This window comes from Prunus avium, chromosome 7 (genome assembly GCF_965620075.1).
Source record: "Prunus avium chromosome 7, drPruAviu1.hap1.1, whole genome shotgun sequence".
In the NCBI taxonomy this organism is placed as follows: domain Eukaryota; kingdom Viridiplantae; phylum Streptophyta; class Magnoliopsida; order Rosales; family Rosaceae; genus Prunus; species Prunus avium.
The window spans coordinates 36,171,544-36,196,754 of NC_142290.1; the positions used below are offsets into that span (position 1 = coordinate 36,171,544).

The 25,211-nt window shown below is 35.6% G+C and overlaps 4 protein-coding genes and 1 long non-coding RNA gene across 6 annotated transcripts; 1 reads left to right on the forward strand and 4 right to left on the reverse strand.

Annotated features, from left to right (window-relative positions):
* Positions 1-272: 272 nt before the first annotated feature.
* Positions 273-3,068, reverse strand: LOC110751110 (uncharacterized). 2 transcript variants are annotated; one of them, XR_015837139.1, is made up of 4 exons: positions 2,533-3,068; positions 1,289-2,311; positions 974-1,181; positions 273-664 (listed from the first exon to the last, which is right to left on the reverse strand). XR_015837139.1 is itself a non-coding variant. In XM_088256040.1 (3 exons), the coding sequence occupies exons 1-3, from the start codon at positions 2,841-2,843 to the stop codon at positions 1,043-1,045; spliced, it is 1,473 nt and encodes a 490-aa protein (XP_088112166.1). In that variant the 5' UTR covers positions 2,844-3,068; the 3' UTR covers positions 692-1,042. The 2 variants fall into 2 exon arrangements, 1 of the variants encoding a protein (XP_088112166.1); XM_088256040.1 differs by lacking the exon at positions 273-664 and having other exon boundaries at positions 692-1,181.
* Positions 3,069-8,708: 5,640 nt separating this feature from the next.
* LOC148293397 (uncharacterized) lies at positions 8,709-9,933 on the reverse strand. The gene is made up of 2 exons (XM_088244703.1): positions 8,865-9,933; positions 8,709-8,713 (listed from the first exon to the last, which is right to left on the reverse strand). Exons 1-2 carry the CDS (start codon positions 9,931-9,933, stop codon positions 8,709-8,711), a joined length of 1,074 nt encoding a protein of 357 aa, XP_088100829.1.
* Positions 9,934-16,719: 6,786 nt separating this feature from the next.
* On the forward strand, positions 16,720-19,801 carry LOC110751074 (vacuolar protein sorting-associated protein 32 homolog 2). Its single transcript, XM_021951493.2, has 8 exons — positions 16,720-16,887; positions 17,065-17,173; positions 17,679-17,778; positions 18,300-18,385; positions 18,513-18,604; positions 18,779-18,893; positions 19,004-19,199; positions 19,414-19,801. The coding sequence occupies exons 2-7, from the start codon at positions 17,102-17,104 to the stop codon at positions 19,193-19,195; spliced, it is 657 nt and encodes a 218-aa protein (XP_021807185.1). The 5' UTR covers positions 16,720-16,887; positions 17,065-17,101; the 3' UTR covers positions 19,196-19,199; positions 19,414-19,801.
* A 1,220-nt stretch (positions 19,802-21,021) lies between these two features.
* Positions 21,022-22,422, reverse strand: LOC110751005 (uncharacterized). Its single transcript, XR_002525820.2, has 2 exons — positions 21,372-22,422; positions 21,022-21,265 (listed from the first exon to the last, which is right to left on the reverse strand). It is a non-coding gene; the product is annotated as an uncharacterized LOC110751005 (long non-coding RNA).
* An 83-nt stretch (positions 22,423-22,505) lies between these two features.
* Positions 22,506-24,818, reverse strand: ATMND1 (Mnd1 family protein). Its single transcript, XM_021951539.2, has 10 exons — positions 24,663-24,818; positions 24,270-24,350; positions 23,943-24,059; positions 23,784-23,822; positions 23,571-23,678; positions 23,412-23,474; positions 23,256-23,307; positions 23,118-23,162; positions 22,940-23,019; positions 22,506-22,759 (listed from the first exon to the last, which is right to left on the reverse strand). The coding sequence occupies exons 1-10, from the start codon at positions 24,663-24,665 to the stop codon at positions 22,691-22,693; spliced, it is 657 nt and encodes a 218-aa protein (XP_021807231.1). The 5' UTR covers positions 24,666-24,818; the 3' UTR covers positions 22,506-22,690.
* Positions 24,819-25,211: the final 393 nt, after the last annotated feature.

Genomic DNA, 25,211 nt, shown 5'->3' on the forward strand with positions numbered 1-25,211 from the left:
AAGCAATAGGGTACATTCTAAGAAAATCCTGCGAGCAGAAAGCTCGATCAATACGGTTTTCCAGTTGTTGATTACTAGTCCAGGTAAAAGAATTACCTTTCGAAGCTACTTCAATGACGCCAGCAGAGTGAATAAAGTCTTGAAAGTTCAACATGTATTCTAGTGACAACATTAGATCCACCTAATTTTTCATGTAAAGAAAGGATTTTTTGTTTTCTTCAAAACCTTTCCTATTGAGATGGGTAATAACATACTAAACGATCATTCATGTAGTGAATACCAACTTGAACATTATTGTCATTCGAAGTTAGAATCATTCCACCAGCCATACCATCAGGTGGAATCTCTATAAACCTATTAAAACCAAAAGTAGTACATTTAACTTCAAAAGATCTAGAGGACAACTTGGTTTCCATAATAAAAATAATATCTGGACTATAAGTCCGATCCAACAAAAGCAATTCCGATTTAAACCCAGATCAAGAACAACCTTGACCATTCCATGAGATGGGAGAAACTTCATATAGTTCTGATATATAGAAGAAAGGCCCACCAAAGGCTTGTTCAGTTTCCTTCTTAGTCCCAAACAGAATCCCAATACCATTATAGAGTGTCCAGCAAACAAACCAATCCAATCAAATTGACCAGCAGGTCTTGTTAGAACCTGAATAATCCAAACCACAGATAACATAAGATCCAGTATTATTGGTCCATAGGAGGGAAAAGAGAAAACCAAAGAAATAGGCCTAAAAATCAACCAAATAGTTTAGAACAAGAGCAAGCCATAAAGGATAAAGATTATTATACCCAAAAAAAACAAAAATAGAACCAGGTCACAGCTTGAGGAAAACTAATCCATAAAAAGATTAGCACAGTACCACAGTTTCCATCTTACTTTCGGAAGAATCAAGCCAAACTTATAATAAATATAAAATTAAAATTAGCGGGAGTCAACATAGACAAATTAAATGACCTAAATAGGAATTTTTTTCTTCTTGGTGGTGGCTATCCAATGCTTTTGAATTTTCATATTTCACAATTCCTAATATCCGATTCGTGCATCATTCGCTTCTTCATGCTGCATGGCTTCTATTTCCAGCTTCATAGCAGTTATTTCTTGTCTTGGTTGATTCATACTAGCCATACTCTCCTCTTCTATGTGTTCATAATCCTCGCACTCACTGAGTCATAAGAATGAGAAACATTGTTACATAAGAGATGCAACAAATTTCCAACGCACAAATTAAATCTTATTGATAAAAACACAATAAAAGTGAGGGACACTTACGGTGTGAAACATAAAACAAGATCGAACCATTCAGAGCCCTTGATATCCACAGAATGAACAGTTGAATGTATGATCTTGATCATATGTCCTCCTCCTTCTCCAACAACAATTTGAAACGTGGTGATACTAAGATATTGAACCTTGAGATGTGAATCGCACCAGCCAGTCTGGACATAGAAAAAGTCATGGTTCCCCAAATAAACCAAATACTGTGTCAAATCGTCAAACCATGGCATTTGCGGACGAGCGAACTCCAGGCATTGCAATATAAAAAGTTGGCTTAGGGAATATGCAATATCATCATCACCGCCTTTCTCCATCTTAAAGGAGAATGCTATAATCTCTGCCTCGCCGTATAAGGCATAGATAGTCTTGCCTACAACCACAGCCCTCCCTTGGAAAGGAGGATCACAGCAAGCAGAATTGTCAACTTTCACCCGACTCCAATCCATTCTACCCACATTAAAAGCAACGATGGAAAAATTCCCGTTTCTCAAGCCACACAATGAAAACAAAATAACGCCATGACAAACGGCATAACCAGTTATTCGCATATGGTGATCATAATCATCATAAAATGAAAAAGGAGTCATTTGCTCCCAAACCTTCTGATTAGGATCATATCGCCCGAAGGAGGGCTCCGTAACTGGTTCGAGGCTTGATCGACGTGCAAGATAATAAACCTTATCATACGCATACACAATAGTTTCTAGTGAATTGGAGGCTGGGGTAGGAGGAATAGATGAACATTTTGACCAAGTCTCCGTGTCAATAATAAATCCACCGTCATCACCAAAGTAGTATAAATTGGAGTGGTTGAAAACCCTTGCAACCTTAGGGAAATAACCCTCTTGGAACTTGGCAACATGTCTAATTAGCGGGACTTCTCCTCCGTGTTTGAATTTCACTTCATAGACTGCATTAGTGTAAATCCCGTCATAGTAAGATGACCCGAGTAAACATATAGATCTAGCTTCCCCTTGATTTACCGTCATTGATGCATGCTCCCAATCATCAGGCAAGATGGACAAAGAAGAGAGATGTATACAACAAGTCAAGCTAATCTCTTTTTAAAGCCCTACCCTGCCTAGTGAGAATTTATCTAGTAGAAACTGGTTATTATATATTTCAAGCAAATTATTCAAAATGCATGCAGCAGCGAGAGAAAACTTAAGCAAAATTCTCTCATAAACTAAACAACAACAAAAAAAAAAAAACAACAACAATGAGAATTAAGAACTGACCTTTGGTAAAGATCATCAGCCTCATGGTTAGGATTGCGGTACTCAATCACCGTGGAAGGTGGAAGTGGCGTCGTCGTTATGGCTGGACCGGGGCCTTGTAAGCGAAGCTCCTGCGCTATTAATTTCATCAAATCGAACAATTGGCCCAGAGTTTTCTCCATCTCCGGTAACTTGTCCATAGATTTCTCCATCTCCGATATCTTGGCCAGTAGGTCATCTTGGCGTGAAGCCATCGTCAAGGCATGGCCTTGACCCGAGGTAAGCTCAGCGGCGGCGGTGGTGGAAAATTGAGATATATACCGATCTCCCATGATAGGGCCTTTGCTATTGGAATGGTTCAATTGAGAGGCAAAATGGAATTTAGGGTTTGGGGATGCCGCGGCAAAAGGGGTTTTGTTGGGTATGATATGAAAGTTTCGAAATCACTGAAAATTGTAGAAATATAAAGATAGAAGAGCAGATGCTTTCATTAATATCCGTAAAGTCTGAATTGCAAAGCACGTACTCATATAACGACCTAATTAATCTTCCTAGAAACATCAGACCGAAAAAAAATCTTCCTAGAAACAAAAAAGTAATCCTAAACCTACTAGAAATAGGAAACTTACTATTTAGTTTTTTTTCTTTTTTTTCTTTTTTTTTTAGAGTGCTGCTAAATGAACCATAAAATTAACTGAGTACACCATACTACCAAACTACTTATTGAATTACTAATTTATCATAATATAAAATGACCAAAAAGGATATATTAAATTGTGAAAAAAAATATAATTTTAATAAGTACACCCTACTCACCATATTCAACCCTAATCAAACGTAGAGAAGTTTTCATACAACAAACAACCCAGTGAGCATTGACGGAGGCGCAATTGCATATTTGCATGTAGGATGGTTGGAATAAAAAAGAATGAAAAATTCCAAAAGAATGACCACAACATTGAGCAAGTCTTCGGTCTGAAACACATTGTGGATGAAGCCAAGCAACATCAAAATGTGAAGTAACTGGTCTTGGTAAATTTGTAACTTTCTTGGACTAGCGGCGAGTGCCATGGAACTACCAACTGTTCTTTTATAGTGGTTTTACATAGAATTTCTTTAGACACAGCAAGATATTGCTGGGATTTTAAAATCCATAATTTTGTGTCCTTAAAAACGGTAGGTCATAGTAGAGATCCCCTGGAGAAATATTTATTACGATATTTAGAATTATAACATGAACATGGGTGCTTATTGGGAAATTAATTATAGATATGTGTGATGTTGAAGAGTTATACAGAGTATTAGGGTTGTGTGATAGAGTGTATTAGGGTGTACCAGGGGTATTTTTGGTACTTAAATAGGGTGTACATAGTTAAGTTTATATTTTGATGAAAATATTAGGGTGTACTTAGATGATAGGTTGTACTCAGTTAATTTTAGGGTTCGTGTCACACCCCAATTTATTCACTTAATTATTGAGAGTGTGAGGTAAAAGAAAAACTAAAACTAAAAATTTAAATAGCAAGAAACATGAGAATTAAACATAAAACTTCTATTTAAACCAGAGTAATTTACATTGTGATTTTACAAGCAAAATAACATAAAAATACAGACTTTTAACAAAACATCTAAAACTATCTGCAACACTTTCTTCTTGTTTTCTTGTCACAACTAAACTTCAGATTCAGAACCTGCAATAAATTCATTAAGGGGTGAGCATTACATGCTCAGTAGGGGCCCTATATGATTAGTGAGATTTTTAATGTACAAATTATGTAGTGTATGAATGAACTTCAATTCTACCCAACCCGTTAATCTATATAATAGGGCAAGCAAATCTGCATGTCCCATACCATGCATTTTACCACTGTGATTCCGAATGCCCCATTATATAAACTAACACCCATTTCAATCATCCCATAATTCCCCTTTTGCTAGTCATCTTGTCCATACCATTGATCTCCAAGCCCAAATCACCCAATCGACAATTATACCGCCGATTTCCTAATCTACTGTGCACACGGGCTCGCCTGAACTTGGTCCCTACAATGGTTAGACTCAACTACACAAAAGATTCTTCCCATTATCCTCATTCCCATAATTTATTTATCAACCCAAAAATTCCAAACACCACTGACAACATATGAACATGTCAATATTAATCAAATTATAATGATAATTGACAATCATGTAAACACCCAATATCAAGGATAATAATCAAACAATATTACCAAGCATAATATAGTGTTCACAATATTTAATTAAATCAATTTATGCATAACCTCCCCAAGAAAGAACCCCTACCTCAAATCCAAAGCTATTGTATAACTCCCAGTTGTAAGCTCAAATACTTTGAACTTCTTCAAAACCTCTCCACACTTAATTCTTTTGTCTACGTTTTTTTTTTTAGGAGACTACTATAACTTTGAAGAACTTATGATCCAAAGCTATTATGTAGGACTATTTATAGTAGTTAGAGTCGGTAAAGAAGATTTGGTTGAAGCTTTAACATTGTGCCACATAATAATTCTACAAGTTCCTAGACTCCCAAAGCCTTTTGCGTTGGCTTGGTAGAGTGCTTTGTGAGCACTCTCCTAACAAGTTTTTATATGTAGGAAATCTACTATTATTACACCTCAAGCCTTAATGGATTTTGAGGACACCACCAAGCAACACGTTAGTTTGCAAAAAATGCTTAGTATGCATATAAGTTTTTCTAATACTTTTTGTAAAGTAAGTATATATAATAATAATGATGAATAGTGCTGGAATGAATAAAACCATGCAATAACATTTGAATGGCTATTAGTTAATAGCTATCCTTACGTAACTTACTATACAATTGATATATATATATATATATATATTATTAATTATATAATTTTTGGAGATTAATAATTGTAATTATTTAATTTATGAAATATTAAAAATATGGGGTTTCACAATCTATCCTCCTTAAAAGAAATTTCGTCCTCGAAATTTTGAAACTTACCCGAATCAAAGAAAGAGTTCTGGATATTTTTCTTTCATCTCAGTTTCTAATTCCCATGTCGTCTCTTCTGTATCCCCCTGTAACCAAAGGACTTTGACCAGTGGAATAGTCTTCGTCCGCAACACTTGTTCTTTATGATCTAATATCCGTATTGGTCTTTCCTCAAAAGATAATTGCTCATCAATGTTTAGTTCTCCCCAATCTAAAACATGTGTTGGGTCTGGTTCATATTTTCGAAGCATAGAGACGTGAAACACATTATGAACATTCGAAAGTTGAGGTGGTAGTGCTAACTTGTAAGCTACTTCCCCAATCCGTTGTAGTATTTCAAAAGGTCCAATAAATCGTGGGGCTAATTTTCCAGACTTTCCAAACCTTTTAACTCCTTTTCGAGGTGAAACTTTAAGGAATACATGATCTCCAATATTAAACTTCAATGGCCTTGTTCTTTTATCAGCATAATTCTTCTGCCTACATTGAGCTGTAAGCAAGCGTTGTTTAATAGTTTTGATCTTCTCTGTTGTTTCTTGTACCAGATCAGGTCCTAATAAAACAGTTTCACTTGCTTCTGCCCAACATATAGGTGATCTACATGGTCTACCATATAGTGCTTCATATGGTGCCATTCCGATACTGGATTGAAAACTGTTGTTATAAGCAAATTCTGCTAAAGCAAGATGATCTTCCCAAGTTCCATGAAAATCCAAAACACAAGCTCTTAGCATATCTTCTAAGATCTGGATAGTCCTTTCTGATTGTCCATCAGTTTGGGGATGAAATGCACTACTAAAATTCAATTGGCTTCCCAATGCTTTTTGCAAAGTCCCCCAAAACTGAGAAGTAAACTTTGAATCTCTATCAGAAACAATAGAAATAGGAATTCCATGTAATCTCACTATCTCTCGAATATATAATTTCCCAAGAGTTTCTGTGGAATCTGTCCTTTTAACTGATAGAAAATGTGCAGACTTGGTTAAACGATCTACAATAACCCATATTGCATCTTTACCTCTTGGTGATCGTGGTAAACCTGTTACGAAATCCATTGTGATATGATCCCATTTCCATTGTGCAACAGGTAAAGGCTGAAGAGGGCCAGCGGGTTTCTGATGTTCAGCTTTCACTTGTTGACAAGTCAGACATTTTGATACAAAATTTGCTACATCTCTCTTCATACCATTCCACCAAAACTGACGACGTAAATCCTGATACATTTTTGTACTTCCTGGATGAATAGCGTACGATGAGTAATGAGCTTCATGAAGAATTTCATTCCTTAATTCTGGAATTTCAGGTATATATAATTTACCTAAATACCTTAAACCATTTTCTTCATGAAAGGTCCAACCTTCTGTTTTATCTCCATCCAAAATTTGCTCTTGAATTGATTTACAGGTGTCATTCTCTTGTTGTTTTTCAACAACTTTTCCTAGCAAAGTTGGTCTTGTTACCAAGTTATAAAGGTAAGCACCATACTCATGTACGTTCACATGTAAATCATAATCTTGAATACAACTCATCATCTTCCATTTTTGAATTTGTAGTCCTGCTACAAATCCATGTGTATTTCTACTTAGAGCATCCGCCACTATATTAGCCTTTCCCGGATGATAATGTAGACCAAAATCATAATCTTCTAAGTATTCCATCCAACGTCTTTGTCTCAGGTTAAGCTCTTTCTGAGTGAAAAGATATTTCAAACTTTTATGATCAGAGTAAAGCTCAAATCTTTCACCATACAAATAATGTCGCCAAATTTTTAAAGCATGTACAATTGCTGCTAACTCCAAATCATGTGTTGGATAATTTCTTTCATGATTCTTCAATTGACGAGAAGCATAAGCTACTACTTTGTCAGATTGCATCAAAACACATCCTAACCCTTGTTTAGATGCATCAGTGTAAACCACATACCCTATGTCCCGTTCAGGAATAATCAGTATTGGTGCAGTAGTCAATCGAGTTTTCAATTCTTGGAATGACTTTTCACATTCTTGGGTCCATATGAATTTCACTCCCTTTTGGGTCAGCTTGGTCATTGGTGCAGCTATTCGAGAAAAATATTTTATAAACCTCCTATAATAACCAGCTAATCCAAGGAAACTACGTATCTCCGAGATATTCTTTGGTTGGCGCCAATTCAATATTGCCTCTACCTTGGAAGAATCAACTGAAATACCTTCATTGGAAATTACATGTCCTAAAAATCTTACTTGTCTCAACCAGAATTCACACTTACTCAACTTTGCATACAGTTGATTTTCCCTTAATGTTTGTAAAACAATTCGCAAATGCTCCTCATGTTCTTCTTGCGACTTGGAATATATAAGTATATCATCAATGAATACGATGACAAACTGATCTAAATATGGTCGGAAAATTCGGTTCATCATATCCATAAATGCTGCTGGTGCATTTGTCAATCCAAAAGGCATGACTACAAATTCATAATGCCCATATCGGGTCCGAAAAGCTGTTTTGGGTATATCTTCAGCTTTGACTCGAAGTTGGTGGTAACCAGATCGAAGATCAATCTTTGAAAAGAAATGAGAACCTCTTAATTGATCGAATAAATCGTCAATTCTAGGCAAAGGATATTTGTTCTTTATTGTGACCCTATTTAATTGACGATAATCGATACACATTCGAAGAGTTAGATCTTTCTTTTTCACAAAGAGAGCAGGTGCACCCCATGGTGAAGTACTAGGGCGGATATATCCTTTTGCTTGTAATTCTTGGAGTTGTACCTTAAGTTCTTTTAGTTCAGCTGGGGCCATGCGATGAGGAGGTATAGAAATAGGTGTTGTACCTGGGTATATTTCTATAGCAAACTCTACTTCACGTTCTGGAGGTAAGCCATGCAAATCTTCTGGAAAAACATCGCTGAATTCCTTTACTACAGGAATAAGTTGTATTGGAGAGTTTTCTATTTCTTCAGTTCCGATTCTAGCTATCTGACTCAAATATCTATAATCTCCAACACCATATTTCTGGATTTCCTTTTTCACAAGGAAACTAAATGTTTCTTCCTTGTGAGTATTGATGGTAATTCTCTTTTTACCACAGTCAATTGTAACTTGGTAATCTGTAAGCCAGTCCATTCCTAAAATAATATCATATTCCAACATTTCCAATACCATCAAATCAACAACAATTCTATGGCCCGACATCTCTATCATGCAAGATTTACATACTTTATCAACTTCTAGACTACCACCCAAAGGAGATCCAATTAACAAAGAAGGTTTCATATTTTCAGATTCTAACTCAAGCATTGATGCAAAAGATGTGGATATAAAAGAGTGTGTAGCTCCACAATCAAATAATACTCTAGCCCAAGAGTTGAATACCAAAAACATACCTTCTATTGTCTTAGGCTCAGTTTGATCTGTCACATTTCCCATAACGTAAACCCTTCCTTGTGTGAATTGTCCAGATTTCCTTTCAACTGCAGGGGCCCTTGGTCTAATTTGAGAAGATTGTCCTCCTGGACGTTGTGATGATTGGCTAGTAACTGGCCTTGCCCAATTAGACTGAGGTTGAAAAGTAGTATAACTTTGAGGTGACGGTGGAGCACGAAAAGGTACATGTGGAGGACGATATAATGTCTGTTGTACATGAGGTCCTTGATACCTTTGTAACTGTGGACAAAATCTCTTTACATGTCCCACTTGTTTGCAGTAATAACATAGTGGTGGTCCGAACTTTTCTTGTGATTGATACTGAGGAGTATTAAATCTTGTCCGTTTATTTATTTGTCCACTACTTGAATCCCAAGTTCTCTTGGTTTCAGGTCTTTGCTCCGCTATATGTGCTCTATCAACCACATCAGCATACTTGCTTAACTTCAAAATGTCAACCTTTTCCAAAATTGACGGTCTCAATCCTTCTTCAAATCGTTTTGCTTTTGTTGCATCATCAGGGATCATATATGGTGCAAAACGCATGAGTTCTTCAAACTTAGATTGATATTGATCAACAGTTAAGTTGCCTTGGACAAGGTTAACAAACTCCCTTGCTTTCATTGCTTTCATAGTACTTGGAAAATATTTTTCCAAGAAAATACTTTCGAATTCCTCCCAAGTTGTAATTTCAGTATTTGGCATACTCAGAATTGATTCCCACCAAAGATATGCTTGTCCTTCCAGATAGGTACAAGCAATAACAACTCTAATGTCTTCAGGAATTCTTTGATTATCCATCTTTCTCTTAATTTGCCTCAACCATTCTTCAGCTGCCATAGGATTTGGTTCACCTTTAAATATTGTTGGTTTCGTCTTACGAAATTGTCCTTGTATCCTCATAACTCGATCTTCTTCAATTTCATGATGACGATCTTGATTACTATTTTCTCTAATTGCAGAAGCCATATCCTGAATTGCTAAGATTACTCCAGCATTTCCATTGAACTCATTTCCAGATTCAGCCATCTTAAATAAATAAAAAGAAAAATTATCTAAAAACAATATTATAAAATAGTAAAATATAAATTTAGGAGAAAGAATAAACAAAACACTCATTTATTATATTTCACAAAATTTTACAAAAACACACACAATTTTACAAAAACTTAAACTTATCTTACATAACCTGATGGTTTTATTTCTGCAACTATAAACATTTATACAACTCTCCTTCTTCAGTACTAGTTTTCTTCATCCGAACTGATAATAATCACTTCGGATGGTGACTGAACCTCTATAGGCCTAGTGATTGATCCAATTGACTCAGTAGGCTCCCAAGTAGGCTCATGAGTAGGTTCCTGAGCAAAATCTTCATTATCACTTGGAGGGTTTGGGACTCGTTGTGGTTGGTAATTACATGGTGGCCACTGATTACCACTTTCCTCTAAAAGTTCTACTATTGCAGCATTATAAATATTGTCATTCTGTATGTTCTCATAGGCACCATCCCAGAATTCTCTCCTTGACCAAATACTATGCATCGCTACTTGTCGCTGCATTGAGAGAGGGTAACGATGTCTCCTTATGGCAGTACTCCTTATCTTTTCTTTCATACAAAATTTTGAGCCATGCCTCAGGTTGTTGTTATAGTTTTCTATGTTTAATGGTAACAGTCCTTCTGGGCATAAATGGAAACCTCCAAAAGTGTCGTCACTTTCTATTGATTCCATAGGATCTGTCATGACCAAAATATCAGTATCTAAAATACAAAACTAAAAAAAATAATTATACTTCTAAATCTTAATTTCTAAACTAAAAATAACTTAAATGATAACTTCTATCTTGTAGGATTGTATACCTAATGCTCTGATACCAACTTGTCACACCCCAATTTATTCACTTAATTATTGAGAGTGTGAGGTAAAAGAAAAACTAAAACTAAAAATTTAAATAGCAAGAAACATGAGAATTAAACATAAAACTTCTATTTAAACCAGAGTAATTTACATTGTGATTTTACAAGCAAAATAACATAAAAATACAGACTTTTAACAAAACATCTAAAACTATCTGCAACACTTTCTTCTTGTTTTCTTGTCACAACTAAACTTCAGATTCAGAACCTGCAATAAATTCATTAAGGGGTGAGCATTACATGCTCAGTAGGGGCCCTATATGATTAGTGAGATTTTTAATGTACAAATTATGTAGTGTATGAATGAACTTCAATTCTACCCAACCCGTTAATCTATATAATAGGGCAAGCAAATCTGCATGTCCCATACCATGCATTTTACCACTGTGATTCCGAATGCCCCATTATATAAACTAACACCCATTTCAATCATCCCATAATTCCCCTTTTGCTAGTCATCTTGTCCATACCATTGATCTCCAAGCCCAAATCACCCAATCGACAATTATACCGCCGATTTCCTAATCTACTGTGCACACGGGCTCGCCTGAACTTGGTCCCTACAATGGTTAGACTCAACTACACAAAAGATTCTTCCCATTATCCTCATTCCCATAATTTATTTATCAACCCAAAAATTCCAAACACCACTGACAACATATGAACATGTCAATATTAATCAAATTATAATGATAATTGACAATCATGTAAACACCCAATATCAAGGATAATAATCAAACAATATTACCAAGCATAATATAGTGTTCACAATATTTAATTAAATCAATTTATGCATAACCTCCCCAAGAAAGAACCCCTACCTCAAATCCAAAGCTATTGTATAACTCCCAGTTGTAAGCTCAAATACTTTGAACTTCTTCAAAACCTCTCCACACTTAATTCTTTTGTCTACGTTTTTTTTTTTAGGAGACTACTATAACTTTGAAGAACTTATGATCCAAAGCTATTATGTAGGACTATTTATAGTAGTTAGAGTCGGTAAAGAAGATTTGGTTGAAGCTTTAACATTGTGCCACATAATAATTCTACAAGTTCCTAGACTCCCAAAGCCTTTTGCGTTGGCTTGGTAGAGTGCTTTGTGAGCACTCTCCTAACAAGTTTTTATATGTAGGAAATCTACTATTATTACACCTCAAGCCTTAATGGATTTTGAGGACACCACCAAGCAACACGTTAGTTTGCAAAAAATGCTTAGTATGCATATAAGTTTTTCTAATACTTTTTGTAAAGTAAGTATATATAATAATAATGATGAATAGTGCTGGAATGAATAAAACCATGCAATAACATTTGAATGGCTATTAGTTAATAGCTATCCTTACGTAACTTACTATACAATTGATATATATATATATATATATTATTAATTATATAATTTTTGGAGATTAATAATTGTAATTATTTAATTTATGAAATATTAAAAATATGGGGTTTCACAGTTCGTTTAGCACCACTCTTTTTTTAAAGGAAGAAACAGGAGACTTATAGAAAGAAAGAAGAAAGGCATATACTACTACTATCCATATATTTGGTATCCAACTTTCTCCCATTAATTTAATGGACTTTTATTTTCATCTTTAGGAGAGAGTGGAGGCCCATCACCGATCATGATTCTCAGTCTTTGTTGCTTCTCATAAGAAGATGTAATTCAGTCGATAAAATTTTGGCAATGTATTGACCGCTTTAGTTTCCCTTTTTCAAAATTTCTACAGCTCTATGCGTCTTTATTCTATTTAGTTTCCCGTTTTCAAATTCCTACAGGGGCAATGATACCTGTTTGTTTAATTGTTACCCTTTTTATGATTTTTTGGGTTTGCTTGATTGGCTTTTAGGGCCAATTGAGTAAGCGGTTTAGTTCAAACTCCTATATAATTTACCTTCTTCTCTCCCTCCCTCCCTCTTGGATATCTCTTTCACAGTTTCACTCAGTATCTTCTTTGGCTTCACTCTCGTTAATCAAACCACATATCTTGTACGTTTTTGCCTCATTGTCAACGACAATCAAAGGTTAGCTTATGTTTTCTCATTTATAACATAATTTTTGTTTTCTTTTGTTTTGAACATGGAGGTTTTTGTGTAAAATTTGTTTTCATATATAGGACAGGTCAGACTAAATTCAGCTCTATGAGAAGTTTTCGTGGGCGCTCTTTTTTAGTCCATGCTCCATGAATTAGTAGTGTCCAATATCAATTATCATTATTAATGACATGCTTAGTGTTTAGGTAATATTTTTCTTTTTATATGAGCACTAAAATCAAATAATCTAATTTTTAATCTTAAATTTTCAGGAAATGGAAGTTGATCGTGATCTAATTGACGAAGGTTACATTGATTACATTAGAACTCAATGGCGCAAGAATAATTCAAAATACACCGTAATGGGTTCTCGTATTAGCTTTTATAATTTTGTTATTGATTATGCTAGCGGGAAACAACATTATGATGGTGAGTTGTTCTTCAAGGAAAATAAACAAGGTGGAATACCTGTGACATTTATGAATATGGATGCTAAGGCTGGAACTAAATTGAGTGGTGAAGAAATTTTTAGGTTGGACGGTAAAGTATCTAATAAAAGGATTCTTCGCCCATTTAAGTATACATTTTGCAAACAGAAATCATTCAATGATGAATGCAGTGAGGCTGAAAGGGATATGATGAAGGGTTGTTGGACCTTGTGTTATGACAAGTTTGATTACACACTAGATGAATGGGTACTCAAATTACAAAAACATGAAATTAGAGATCCTGGAAAGTTCAAATTGATTGCTGGAAGTAATTGCCTATCTGATTTTTGGCGTCGTACAATACGGTGAGCGTAATAGTATTTTTGTTGTAGTGCTATTAATTTATGGTTTAGTTAACTAATGTATTTCATGATTTGGCAGAGAATTAATAAAGGCAATTGCTCAGATTCATGATTGTGGGCTCTTCCATGGTTCGTTGGCGGGATATAATAATTATGTGTTGTTGGGGACCAAGTGAAACTATTTAACATCGGCGGTTGTTTGGAGACCCTACATGATCAACATTCAAGGAAAATCCAAGATTTCCAAGAGTTCAGGGACACTCTGAAGATGCTGCTGGCACCTAGTTTTAAACAATGGCCTGAGCGTGACAGATTTCTTGATTGTTTTGATGATGCTGCAAAATTAAACTTTTGGTGAGTTATTTATTTTTTGGCGAAATATATATGTTGTCATTTGTGTGTTTATGAGTGTTGTTTTTTTATTTTTTCAGCTATGAAGACTATGTTAAGAAATTGAAGCGCCACCCCTTTCTATTGACTCCTCGTGATAGGGTGATATATGTTACAAGTATTTATCACAATAATATATCTATTATAAACAAGACGATGAACATCATAGGGGGTGATTTTCAAGCGTTTTATGGTTGGAACAAAGACAGAGATCTGTGGGATAAGTTTTTGCGTGATATATATGAGTCTAGAGAGAGTAAATCATATGATCGTCGCCCGTCGGAGCTTTTAAGGTTCATGCGAAATACCTATGAACATTATAGGAAATATACTAAGAAGAAGAAAATCGAGGACGTGGACGCAATTCTGAGGAAACGCTGGGATGGTTTTTTTGAGCTGGTTCATCTTATTAAGTTTGGAGAGGTGAATGAGGCATCTTGTCCGTGATTATAGCTTTTAAGTACTTTCTTAGACTATACAACTTAACAAATCAATTTGTAAATTATATTATATATATATATATATATATATATTTATTTATTTATTTATTTCTATAAAAATGACAAAAACTTTTCGAACCATTTTTAAGTTTCTTATTAAATCCTCTCTCCTCGAATCCTAAATCTACGCATGAATTTCATAAAGAACATCTACATGACTGGATCAGCACTCTCTGACCTTGTGTCTGTTGACTGGATCTTGCTGCATGATTGTGGTTAGTACCACCTAGTTGTTTGTGGTGGTGATTTGTCCTTTATTTTATTACAATGGTTGCTGCCTCGAGTGATCTAAAGCTGACTTGTTTACTTATTTCTACTTCTGATGGAATCTTCATGTAAAGCACGTCAGTAGTAATATAATGTCTTTTAACCGCCCAAATATGAGCAAACCCAGTTGGTTCACTGCATATACGAAAGGGGTTGTGAAATTGTTCTTGGTGCAGTTAAATGCACATTGAGTTGTTTAATGAATATATTTAAATATTTAAAGAGTATCGCCGCGGCTCCGCTCTTTAAATATATACGAATATTTAAACGGTACCGCCGTGTGGCTATACTTTTTAAACATATTCGATTATTTAAATATTATAGCCGCGCGGCTATACTCCTTAAACATGCTCGATTATTTCAAAAGTATAGCCGCGCGGCTATACCCTTTAAATATGTACTTTAAAAAAAACCTCCCAGACGCCTAGTGCCTAGCGACTAGGTGGGCGCCTAGGACAAATTTTATTTTTTGTTCTTTTGATGATTCAATCGCCTTAAATATTTGTATATAAAAAAAAAAGTCCACAAAATCATTTAAAACAATTAATCATTATTTATCAACTAATTTATGAAATTAATTAAAATATTAAAATACTAATTAAATACTTTTTGTTTTTTATTTTTCTGCAATAGTATTTTTCTAGAGGCCCGTCTCAACAATATGACCGATAAAAAATAAATCTACTGAGCTCACCATTGGAAAACATAAATGTACCTATTATTAAGGGGACATAAATATAAATCCTTAAAATTGAGGATACAAATTTCAGTCAAGTTTATTAATTTGAGTGAAACATTTATAGGAATAAACCTTACAGAATGTTGGATTTTGTGGGTAAAGTAAAATGATCACTATGCCATATCCCGTTGCATGTTTGGCTAATAATTGTAAATGTTGATGTGAAAAGTCTAGAAGATGAATGATGTTTCTTGTCTTTGCTTTAAATTGCATCCTCTCCATCCCTATGTCTAGTTTGATTGCATACAGACCAATTTGGAATGTGAAAATGCCGCCTCTTTAACAAATTTTATTCAAATTTTCATTTTCCTACATTTGAGTTTCATTTGCCCTGCAAACCTATTCAACACCAATGTTTCGTTGGTTTGGTTTGGCCTAAGTTTCGACGAAATTAAAAGTTTAGAATTTTTATTTTTTGAGAACCAAAATTCAAAGTTTAGCATAATGTATGTGGGCTCTTATATTCTTAAAGATTTGAAGTGATTGTTATTTGGGCCCTTGTATTTTTAAACTCTCAAAAAATCTATTTAATATGGACTTGAACAATTATATATGGGAGCTGATTTTCCCACTTATTTTTGTCCACTTATACGCTCTTGTATGTTATAGTAAAAAGTATTAAAAAAAACAAAAAGGAGTATAAGTGGACAAATGATGAATGACAAAATCAACATCTTTAGCTCTCTTGATCGGACGCCTTAGGCTGTCGCCCTCGGGGCCCAGCCCCAAGGCTGGCCTTGCATTTAAGAGCTTTGTATAAGATAAAAAGAGTGGTGTTGTAAAATACTTTCACTTTTAAAAAAGAAAAAAGAAAAAGAAAAGAGGAAACGGTAAAAGCTCAATGGTTAAAGGTAAAGAACAAAAGTGTAAGTAAATAAGTCATTTACATGAATTTTTTACTGCTATAGTAAAACATTTCTATCTTCTACTGCATTACTAGTACTACTACCACTACAAGAATTTCGTCAGAAGTGAGCAGCTCCAATGACCAATCATTGACTTGTAGAAACTAACCACCAAACCCAAACGACATCGTTTCACCCATCCGAAGGATTAAGATACATCCAGCCGTCCGTTAGAGAGCTTCACTGGACCCCACAAACCAATCAAGTGCGCCACGTGGAAAAGCATAACTCCATTCAACGACGTAGAGGAAACTCAGAAAAAGGCAAAGCAGCTTCGCTTCTCCTTCTTCCAACACAAACCAACACGCCTAAGAAATCCCCAATCAACCCAATCGGCAAAGCCACGGCCAGTACACGGTCCTCTTCCTTCTCCTCCTTCGAAACCCTAATTTTCCCAATCCGATCCTTCTTCCTCAAAATCTAGCGTCAATTTCAAGGTACGCATATATACCCAATTACCCATACATCTATCTATACATCGTTGTTTCCAATAAATGTTGTGACGTTTCTTTGTGGTGAAAATTTTCGATCTTGATTTGGCGGGGGCGGGGGAAACAGATTTTGGAATTAGGGTTTTGATCGATTTCATCGCGTTGACGTTTTTTATTATGCAGAAGATCGAGAGGATTCGATAATTGCAGAGAATCAACCATGTTTACCAGGCTTTTTGGGAAACCTAAACAGGAAGGCAATGCCCTGACCACCTTAGACAAATTAAATGAGGTAAAATGACCGATTTATTCATCGATTTTTATTCATTCGTATTGATAATTTTTCTCAAAGTATTTAAATTTGTGTGATTCGTTCGTAGCTTTGTTAGTTTGATTTGGGTTTGGAAGTCTGTAAGTATTACAGTGTGTGACTGTGTGTGCCGGCATGTGGATGATTCTTTATGGGTTTGTGAATGTTTAGAATGAGAGGCTGATGGGACATGAGGAACTCTTCAGATTGCTTTCTTTATGTTTTCTTTGAGTTGGTTAATGCAATTAGATTGCTTTCTGAAGCTGTTTTTCCACATATGAAATGAAGTACTGATTTTCAAGTTGATATCTTGGCATGTATTGCAACAAAGGCCATTAATCTCGGTAGTGATGATGATAACACCTATTAAGTTGACAGAAATGTTAATTATCTGGATGAACTTTGTTTCTGGTTGTGTTTACACCTATTTTTGTTCCTCTTCAGCAGTTGATTATTTCCTCAATTAATCTTTCTCTGTGTTGTACAGACACTTGAAATGCTAGAGAAAAAGGAAAAAGTACTACAGAAAAAGGCTGCTGCAGAAGTTGAAAGGGCCAAGGAATTCACCAGAGCAAAGAACAAAAGGGGTATGGTTGCAAATTGTTTTCATTCTTATGGAGAATTCAGATGGTGATAATCTAATTCTTGAGTAATTTTTAAGGAATTTATTAACTGTTTGCTTTGAGAGAGGGCTTATGTTCTCATCCGTTTATCCAGTAGTTTACATTTTGCACCTTGATTATGTATACATGAGTTTGCCTTGTATTATTGCCATCTAATGCTTATCAAGCTTTTTTTCTACAGTAACTTAATCTAAGTAAGGAACTTAACCCTGAGGGTTTCTTTATTCCTCACCACTGCTTTCAGCACCAATTGAATTGGTTAGGACTGGAGACTCGCTATTAAGTCTGTATACCAATACATTTTATACTCCTTAAAGTTGTTCAAATATATGAATGATGATTGTCAAACCTGTCTAGATTTTGTCTATAAGTTGGAAATCATCAAGAGTTTATAGAACCTTATATGATTTGAATGATGTGTTGTCTATGACTTTTGAAATTCTAGTTCTGTGGTTGAGTTGTAACTTATGCTGCTTTTTTTGCAGCGGCTATACAATGTTTGAAGAGGAAGAGGTTATATGAACAACAAATAGAACAGCTTGGAAATTTCCAGTTGCGTATCCATGATCAGGTGACGCTGGAATTGGAACTATATTTCTTGATCCTTTAAATAGTGTTTCAAATATTGTCAATAATTTTATCTTTTTTTTGGATTTTTGGATTTTGATGAATGGGATTTTGCTGTATTGATGTTGCAGATGATAATGCTAGAAGGTGCAAAAGCCACAACTGAAACTGTAGATGCCTTGAGAACTGGAGCAGCTGCAATGAAGGCAATGCAGAAAGCAACGTATGTAGCATTATATTGTTGTATTAAGCATATTTGCACTTTCACGAGAACTTTTTTTTAATAATATGCTTTAGTTTTTATGTTTCATCTTCATTTCTTGGATGTCACATGACATCTGAATAATTCAATCATGGGTGTTCCTGACATAATTGAAATGGGTGTCCTTTTATACAGGAACATAGATGATGTGGACAAGACCATGGATGAGATTAATGAGCAGACAGAGAACATGAAACAGATACAGGAAGCTTTGTCAGCTCCAATTGGTGCAGCTGCTGATTTTGATGAGGTTTGTATTGTCTTTTCCTTTCTTTATCCCAATCCATGATTGGTTTTCTAAATGCTATGTTTTCAACTAGTATACGGCTGCTTAGTGGTTTGGACATTTTTAATCTGCAGGATGAACTTGAAGCAGAACTTGAAGAGCTGGAAGGCGCTGAGTTGGAAGAACAACTTCTTCAGCCAGCAACAACAGCTCCTGCTGCTCCAGTGCAAGCCCCAGCAGGAAGGCAACCAACCCGTCCTATTCCCCAGAAGCGTACTGCTGAAGAAGATGAATTGGCTGCTTTGCAGGCTGAGATGGCACTTTGAGCAGGTCCGTTGGTCAGTTTCAGTATGATTATTGTAATAGCATTAAAGACATAAAATTGCAGTTTGTTGTTTCACAAATTGTGCCTTCTTTTATTTTTAGTAGAATGAAGTACATTAAATGGAATTCTTTCTGAGGGTTTTGGTGAAATGAACTTACATGCAGTTCCATTGTTTTGTATTTGAGTTAAGAGTTGATTTTATTTGTTATATTGTTGCAGGTATTATTCTGCAGGATGAAAGGAGGTTATGTAAAGGATTGGTCTGATTTTATAATGGAGATTTGTGCTCCGATCACGCATCCAGATTTCTGTGTGGCTTCATTATTAAACAGAATGTATATAAAGGTGGCGTAAATCAAACAGTCCCCTTTGAAACTTGTATTCTGCTTTTTTTCAGAGTTTTCTCTTTCTTTTCTTTTTCTTTTTCATTTTAACTTATCTTTGAACATTTATTCAATGTTCTGTCAGGCCTTAATCAATAGCTTGTTCTATTATGTGATATTACCAAGTGAATAATATAAAATGATCTTGGAGCCTATACTATGAAGCTCTTCTGTCTTCATGGTATCTCCTCCACTCCATTGGACTTGGTCAGTCTTTTGCTTAATCTATCGGCTGTTGACCCAAGGCAATGACAGGAAGGAAATGATGCGTAAATTTCACCGTCTCTACCTAGTCTTTTTAATCATTGATAAAGAGGGATTCGAACATGGGAGAAATTTGAGTCTTCAAACATGAACCTTGTCACTTATTATATGTTTTAAAACACGTGAATTCGTAATACCACGTAATTGTGTAATGGTTACACCTTCGGGTTCTTTTTCAATCATGAAAAGAGTCATTAGACTAAGAACTAGTCTCTTCATGTTGGCCATCAATGAAAATGCTGCTGCTCAAATACATCATCATCGTTGAACATTGTCTCTGTTGTTGTTTCATGGTTACTATTAACTTGCTACCCTTGGTAACCCAACAAAACTTCTAGTGCTAAAACAAATATTAATAGATGGGGCTTGTAGCATTATTGGTTTTTCACTCACGCCAAGGGTAGAGTTCAAATGCTCTCCTCATTTACCTTCCTTTGTACTTAAAAAACAATATTAAACTTATCCACCATTCAATCTGAATTATTTTATTATTTTCTAAGATCCAACAAAGAAAAAAGGTAGAGTTGTATATGATTCTTGAGGATAAGATATTTTGTAGTTTTCCAAACCCTAGGGAAGGTGGGTCGACGTAGTTTTTTTTGTTCTCTTTATTCAATTTCCCCTAGTCTTTGTTTTGAAAATGGATGGATTAGGCCTCTATATCTAACGCAACAAAACAAAAAGGGGATGCATAGATGTAAACCGTTGAAGCCGAGAGAAATACAAGTGCAAATGCTTCTCCGCACCCCAACCAGTGGCCCTGGCACTGGCACTGGCATTGGCATGCTTCTTAAAACAAGGTTGCACATGTAAAAAACTTTGGTCCACAACCAGACAACAGTCTCTCTATAAAGTGAAGTTGTCTGGTTAGGTGGGGTCTTGATTTCACAACTTTTTTCTGTATTGACAAAATAAAGAAAGAGGATGCCCATTGCCCATGTCGTTCCTCTTTGGTGCCATAAACAATATTAATATAGAAAAGTAAAAGTAGGTATTAGATTTTGGTTTACAACTGTTTTGAGGTTCTAATTGCCCTCCAATGCACTTCAATAATTTTAACATTTACTAGAAAGAGTGTGTGTGTGTGAGAGAGAGAGAGAGAGAGAGAGAGAGAGAGAGAGAGAGAGAAAATAACATTATGTGAACAGAGAGAGGATATGGAAATGAATGAATCTTGAAATTGAAAAAAGAATAGGGGATTTGATAAAGATGGTAATAACAAATTAGCAACAAGAGCAACATAGGCTAGCAAGCAAAGCCTAACATGATAATGATGCAACAATTTCACTTCACAATTTTTCTTGAATTTTTCTCTTCTCTATATTTCATCTTTCTCCAAAAATGGGGTCTCTAATGGATGATGTAGGTGAGGAGCAGAGCCAATACCATCAGCACATAAGCAATTCCTTGGTCCACTGCTACCCCTGCATACCCAAACACAATCATCAACACTCAATACGCACAATCTGAACTCAAATCAAAACAACATGATTTCTAGAGAGAGAGAGAGAGAGAGAGAGAGAAACATACCATCACTTGTAGGGGCAGGGGTAGGTGCAAGGGTTTGAGCATTGATGGAGGGGAGAAGCAGAGAGATAACAAGGGCACAAATTGCCATCGCAAAAAATTGAACTTTCAACATCTCCATTTTCTACAAGCTGTAAAAAATTTCCCACTTCCCAAACACAGCTTTCTCTCTCTCTCTCTCTGTGCCCCCCACTATGGTATGCCCTAATGGGTCTCTTCTCCAACTCCAATACAAAGTTTTCAGCCAAATGAGGGTGGCTTTGTAACTCTTCAGTCCCAGATTTATATAGAAAGAGAGCAAAAGCCTAAAACGACAGTGGGACGAGGAGAATCTTTTACACACAAAAAATATATTTTAATTTTATAAAAACGGCCACTCTGGCTTATAATTGCTGCTAACTAACCATGATTTCATTTCGACGGCTCTTAGCCTCCTACCCCAAATTCTATGCTCTTGATGGTGCCACGCGTACGGTGGAGATCAGTTGCACGTTAAAACTCCAGGCATTGTCGAGCTGTGTAACTGTGGGACCTCCCTCCCCACATGCATTCATATCATCAATCCACTCATATTCTCTTTCTATTCTTTTTGAATTTTCTGGCTAAATTTCAAAAGTCTATTAGATGATTGAGCCGTTGGTTTGTTCTTTAGTCTTTTCTGAACGCATCACACTTCAAGGTAACTTTACACACATCCAACTTGGCAATTCAAGGCAAGGCAAGGCAGTGCTTTGGAATATAAACCAACAAATTTGAACCTTCCTTCCTCTCGTTAATTTTATCTTTGACAATGAAAAGGTTCGAATGTTGTTCTATTAATTATCGTAAACATGATGAAAATCAGGTGACTTAAATTTAAAGTATTTGATCCACCTGTTCCTGTGCAGGACTTATTCGACAATTATTCATTCAAATCAACTTACTAATCACGTCACAGTATTTTGATGATGAAATGTGTTTGATGCAAATTAATGGGTCAGCCCGAGCTTCCAGACTAAGCTGGTCTGGTTAAGGAAGAGTCAGGCTGAAGCCCAATAATCTGTTTTAGCAAACACAAAATTGGTTCATCCCATTAATCAAGGAGACCAGGAAATCTCGACCTAAAGACATAAAGCCTGGTTTAAGTAAACAAACATGTTAGATTGAACCCCTGCATCATGTCATTAAGTATCATTTCAACCTGTGTTCTTAGTACCATTATGATTCATAAAGCTAAAGGAAACAGCATTTCCTTGTTCGATACAAGCCATAGTGGTGATTGCCAATTGAAATCTAAGGAATTACAAGCCATACTGTATTTACCATGCGGTGCCTTTCAGGATCTAATCAATAACTGAGCTCAGTGGAGCTGGTGTCATCTCTATATAGTCAAAGTCCTCTGTTATTCCAATCTGCATTTGAAATTAGAAAGACAATTATCAAAGGAAAGAGAGAAACTGGGAAGCTAGATGGCCAGATTCAAATTGAGCACGCTCTTTCAGCTGACATGACAAACGACAACCTCAGCATGGCAAGCTCATGAGTTCAAAATAATAAAAACCTGGGCTTGCTCTCTATTAATTATAATTTACCTCGTTGTACAAGTTCTCAAGCTGCTCTTTGGCCTGCGGAAAGTTATTTGAACACCACTGGCGCACTGTGAAAATGTTGTCTGCAGTAATCAAACCACAGTTATTAAGAGTTCCCATTTTCTTGATTTAGAAACACACCCCACCCTCCAAACAAGAAACAAATGGATTAAGATAAAACCTGTCCATCGATTAGCTGCTGTATGGGCAACTTCAATTGCTTTCTCTGCCAACAAAATTATAATATGGTCAGTTAACTTATTTGAGTTCGAAGGTGTTATAGGGGCATCATTCTACTATGATTGAAACATCAATTAACTCATTGCTTCAAAGGCAGCTGGATCATTGTCTGCATACTGCGCCATCTCATCCTGAAAATGGCAATGGACTGCAGTTAGCAACTCGATCAAATAATTTATTTAAGTTGTTTCAAACTCTAATGCATCACAAATGTGCAGGATATATAGACTCCAACCTTCAGCTCATTATACTTTAGCTCTATGGCTTTTAGATCAGTTAAGGCCTCATCTCGTTCATCCTGGTAAAAACATGAGATTCAGATGCAAAAATAACATTCTTACAAAGTAGAAAACAGTTCAAGCCTTTGAAAGAGATAAAAGTTTGAAACACTCACAGAATCCTCACGTCCCTTCTTCAGGGCATTACACTGTTCAACAAGTTCTGCATGACGCTTCTTACTGCTTTGGAGATCAGATTCAAGTCTGCTATTCACATTCCTAAGCTGCCAAAGACCAAAACAATGTCAGCACGAATCTACTTGTAGGAATTTCAGCACAAATCCTACCCTGTAGAACTGAGCTTATAATGTAAACCATCAAAGGTTCACCTGGTTTCCAGCAGTGCTAGGAAGACTCCAAAAATACACCTGAAATTTTAAAATAACATACATTACAAAATGCCAATAAAAACAAGCATTTTGGACCACATCTTTCACAGACTGATCATCATCCACTACGCAAAGCTGTATGTGGAAACATCTACTTACAGAGGTTCCTATCTTGTCTTTGAAAACAAGGTCATCATCCACTAAACTTTGGATCACATCTTTCACAGACTGAGAAATAACACCTTTCTTTGGGCCTGACTTCTCAAGCTCCTTTAGCTGAAATCACCAATAAACATATGAACAGAGCTGTAGAAGTACAATATAAGCTGAAACCATTGACATTGTTCACAATGACAAAGAGATTTTAACCACATTTGAAATTACAGAACTCAATTGAAATCAATTATAATAGGGTTCGCAAAATAAAATTAGAAAAAATTGAATGAATTCATTAACATTATAGCATCAGGGCGTGATAATACTCACCAGGAAGAAATCTTGAGAGTCGTAAAAGATTTGAAGCATCTTCTCACGCTTCTCATCCAACGAAAGACCTCTCTTCTTCGACTGTACACAAATCAAAACATCGCCAACAAAAAACAAAAAGAAAAAAAATTGAGAGAAGAAAAATAGCAAGAAATTCAAAATACTGACACACTTCGTTTCTATACGACACAAATAATTAATTGGAGCAATTAATTTGAATTTAAGATTAAAAACTATATAGAATCTTGTTCATTCGCGCATTTTCTCAGTAACCAAACGGAGCAATAAGGTAGGATTTGAAACTTAAGAGATCTGATACTATAGTTAACGAGTGAGCTAGAAATACAAAATGAAATTAAAGAAAAATTAGGGTTCAGAGAGAGAGCGATTTACCATTGAAGCGAGCTGAGAAGACGAATTGCTGAGGAAGCTACTGCAATGAAGCGTCTAGATTGGCGGGAATTCTTTATATCCACTGCAGCACTCAGCAGCTTATGCTCAAATTACTATTCAAATTACTATCATGTCCTTTTATACTTCACATTTGCGTTTCGTCAAACGACGTGTCGTTCGAATGTGAAGAACAACTTTCTCATACGGAAGAAAAAGGGATTTTTTTTTTTTCTCCAGTATGGAATGGAAAAATGATCCTCCTCAAAATCAAAACCTCAAATCATGACTGTTGGATCGTTGTAATTATGAATGAGTCATGAAATGAAAATTCTGAAACGGAATGATCATGTAAGTTTTCATTCTCGTATTAACGTATCACGTGTTACTCATGTGATGAGATGATTGTGAGAAGAATGTGTAAACACACTCTATTTCACTAAAGAGTTTCTTAACATAAAACAACTTGTCATTTTTGCAAATAATGACCTAAAACCATTGGATTCTTATCAAATGGCCAAGATCGATCTCGGATATGGCCCTCTCCATTTT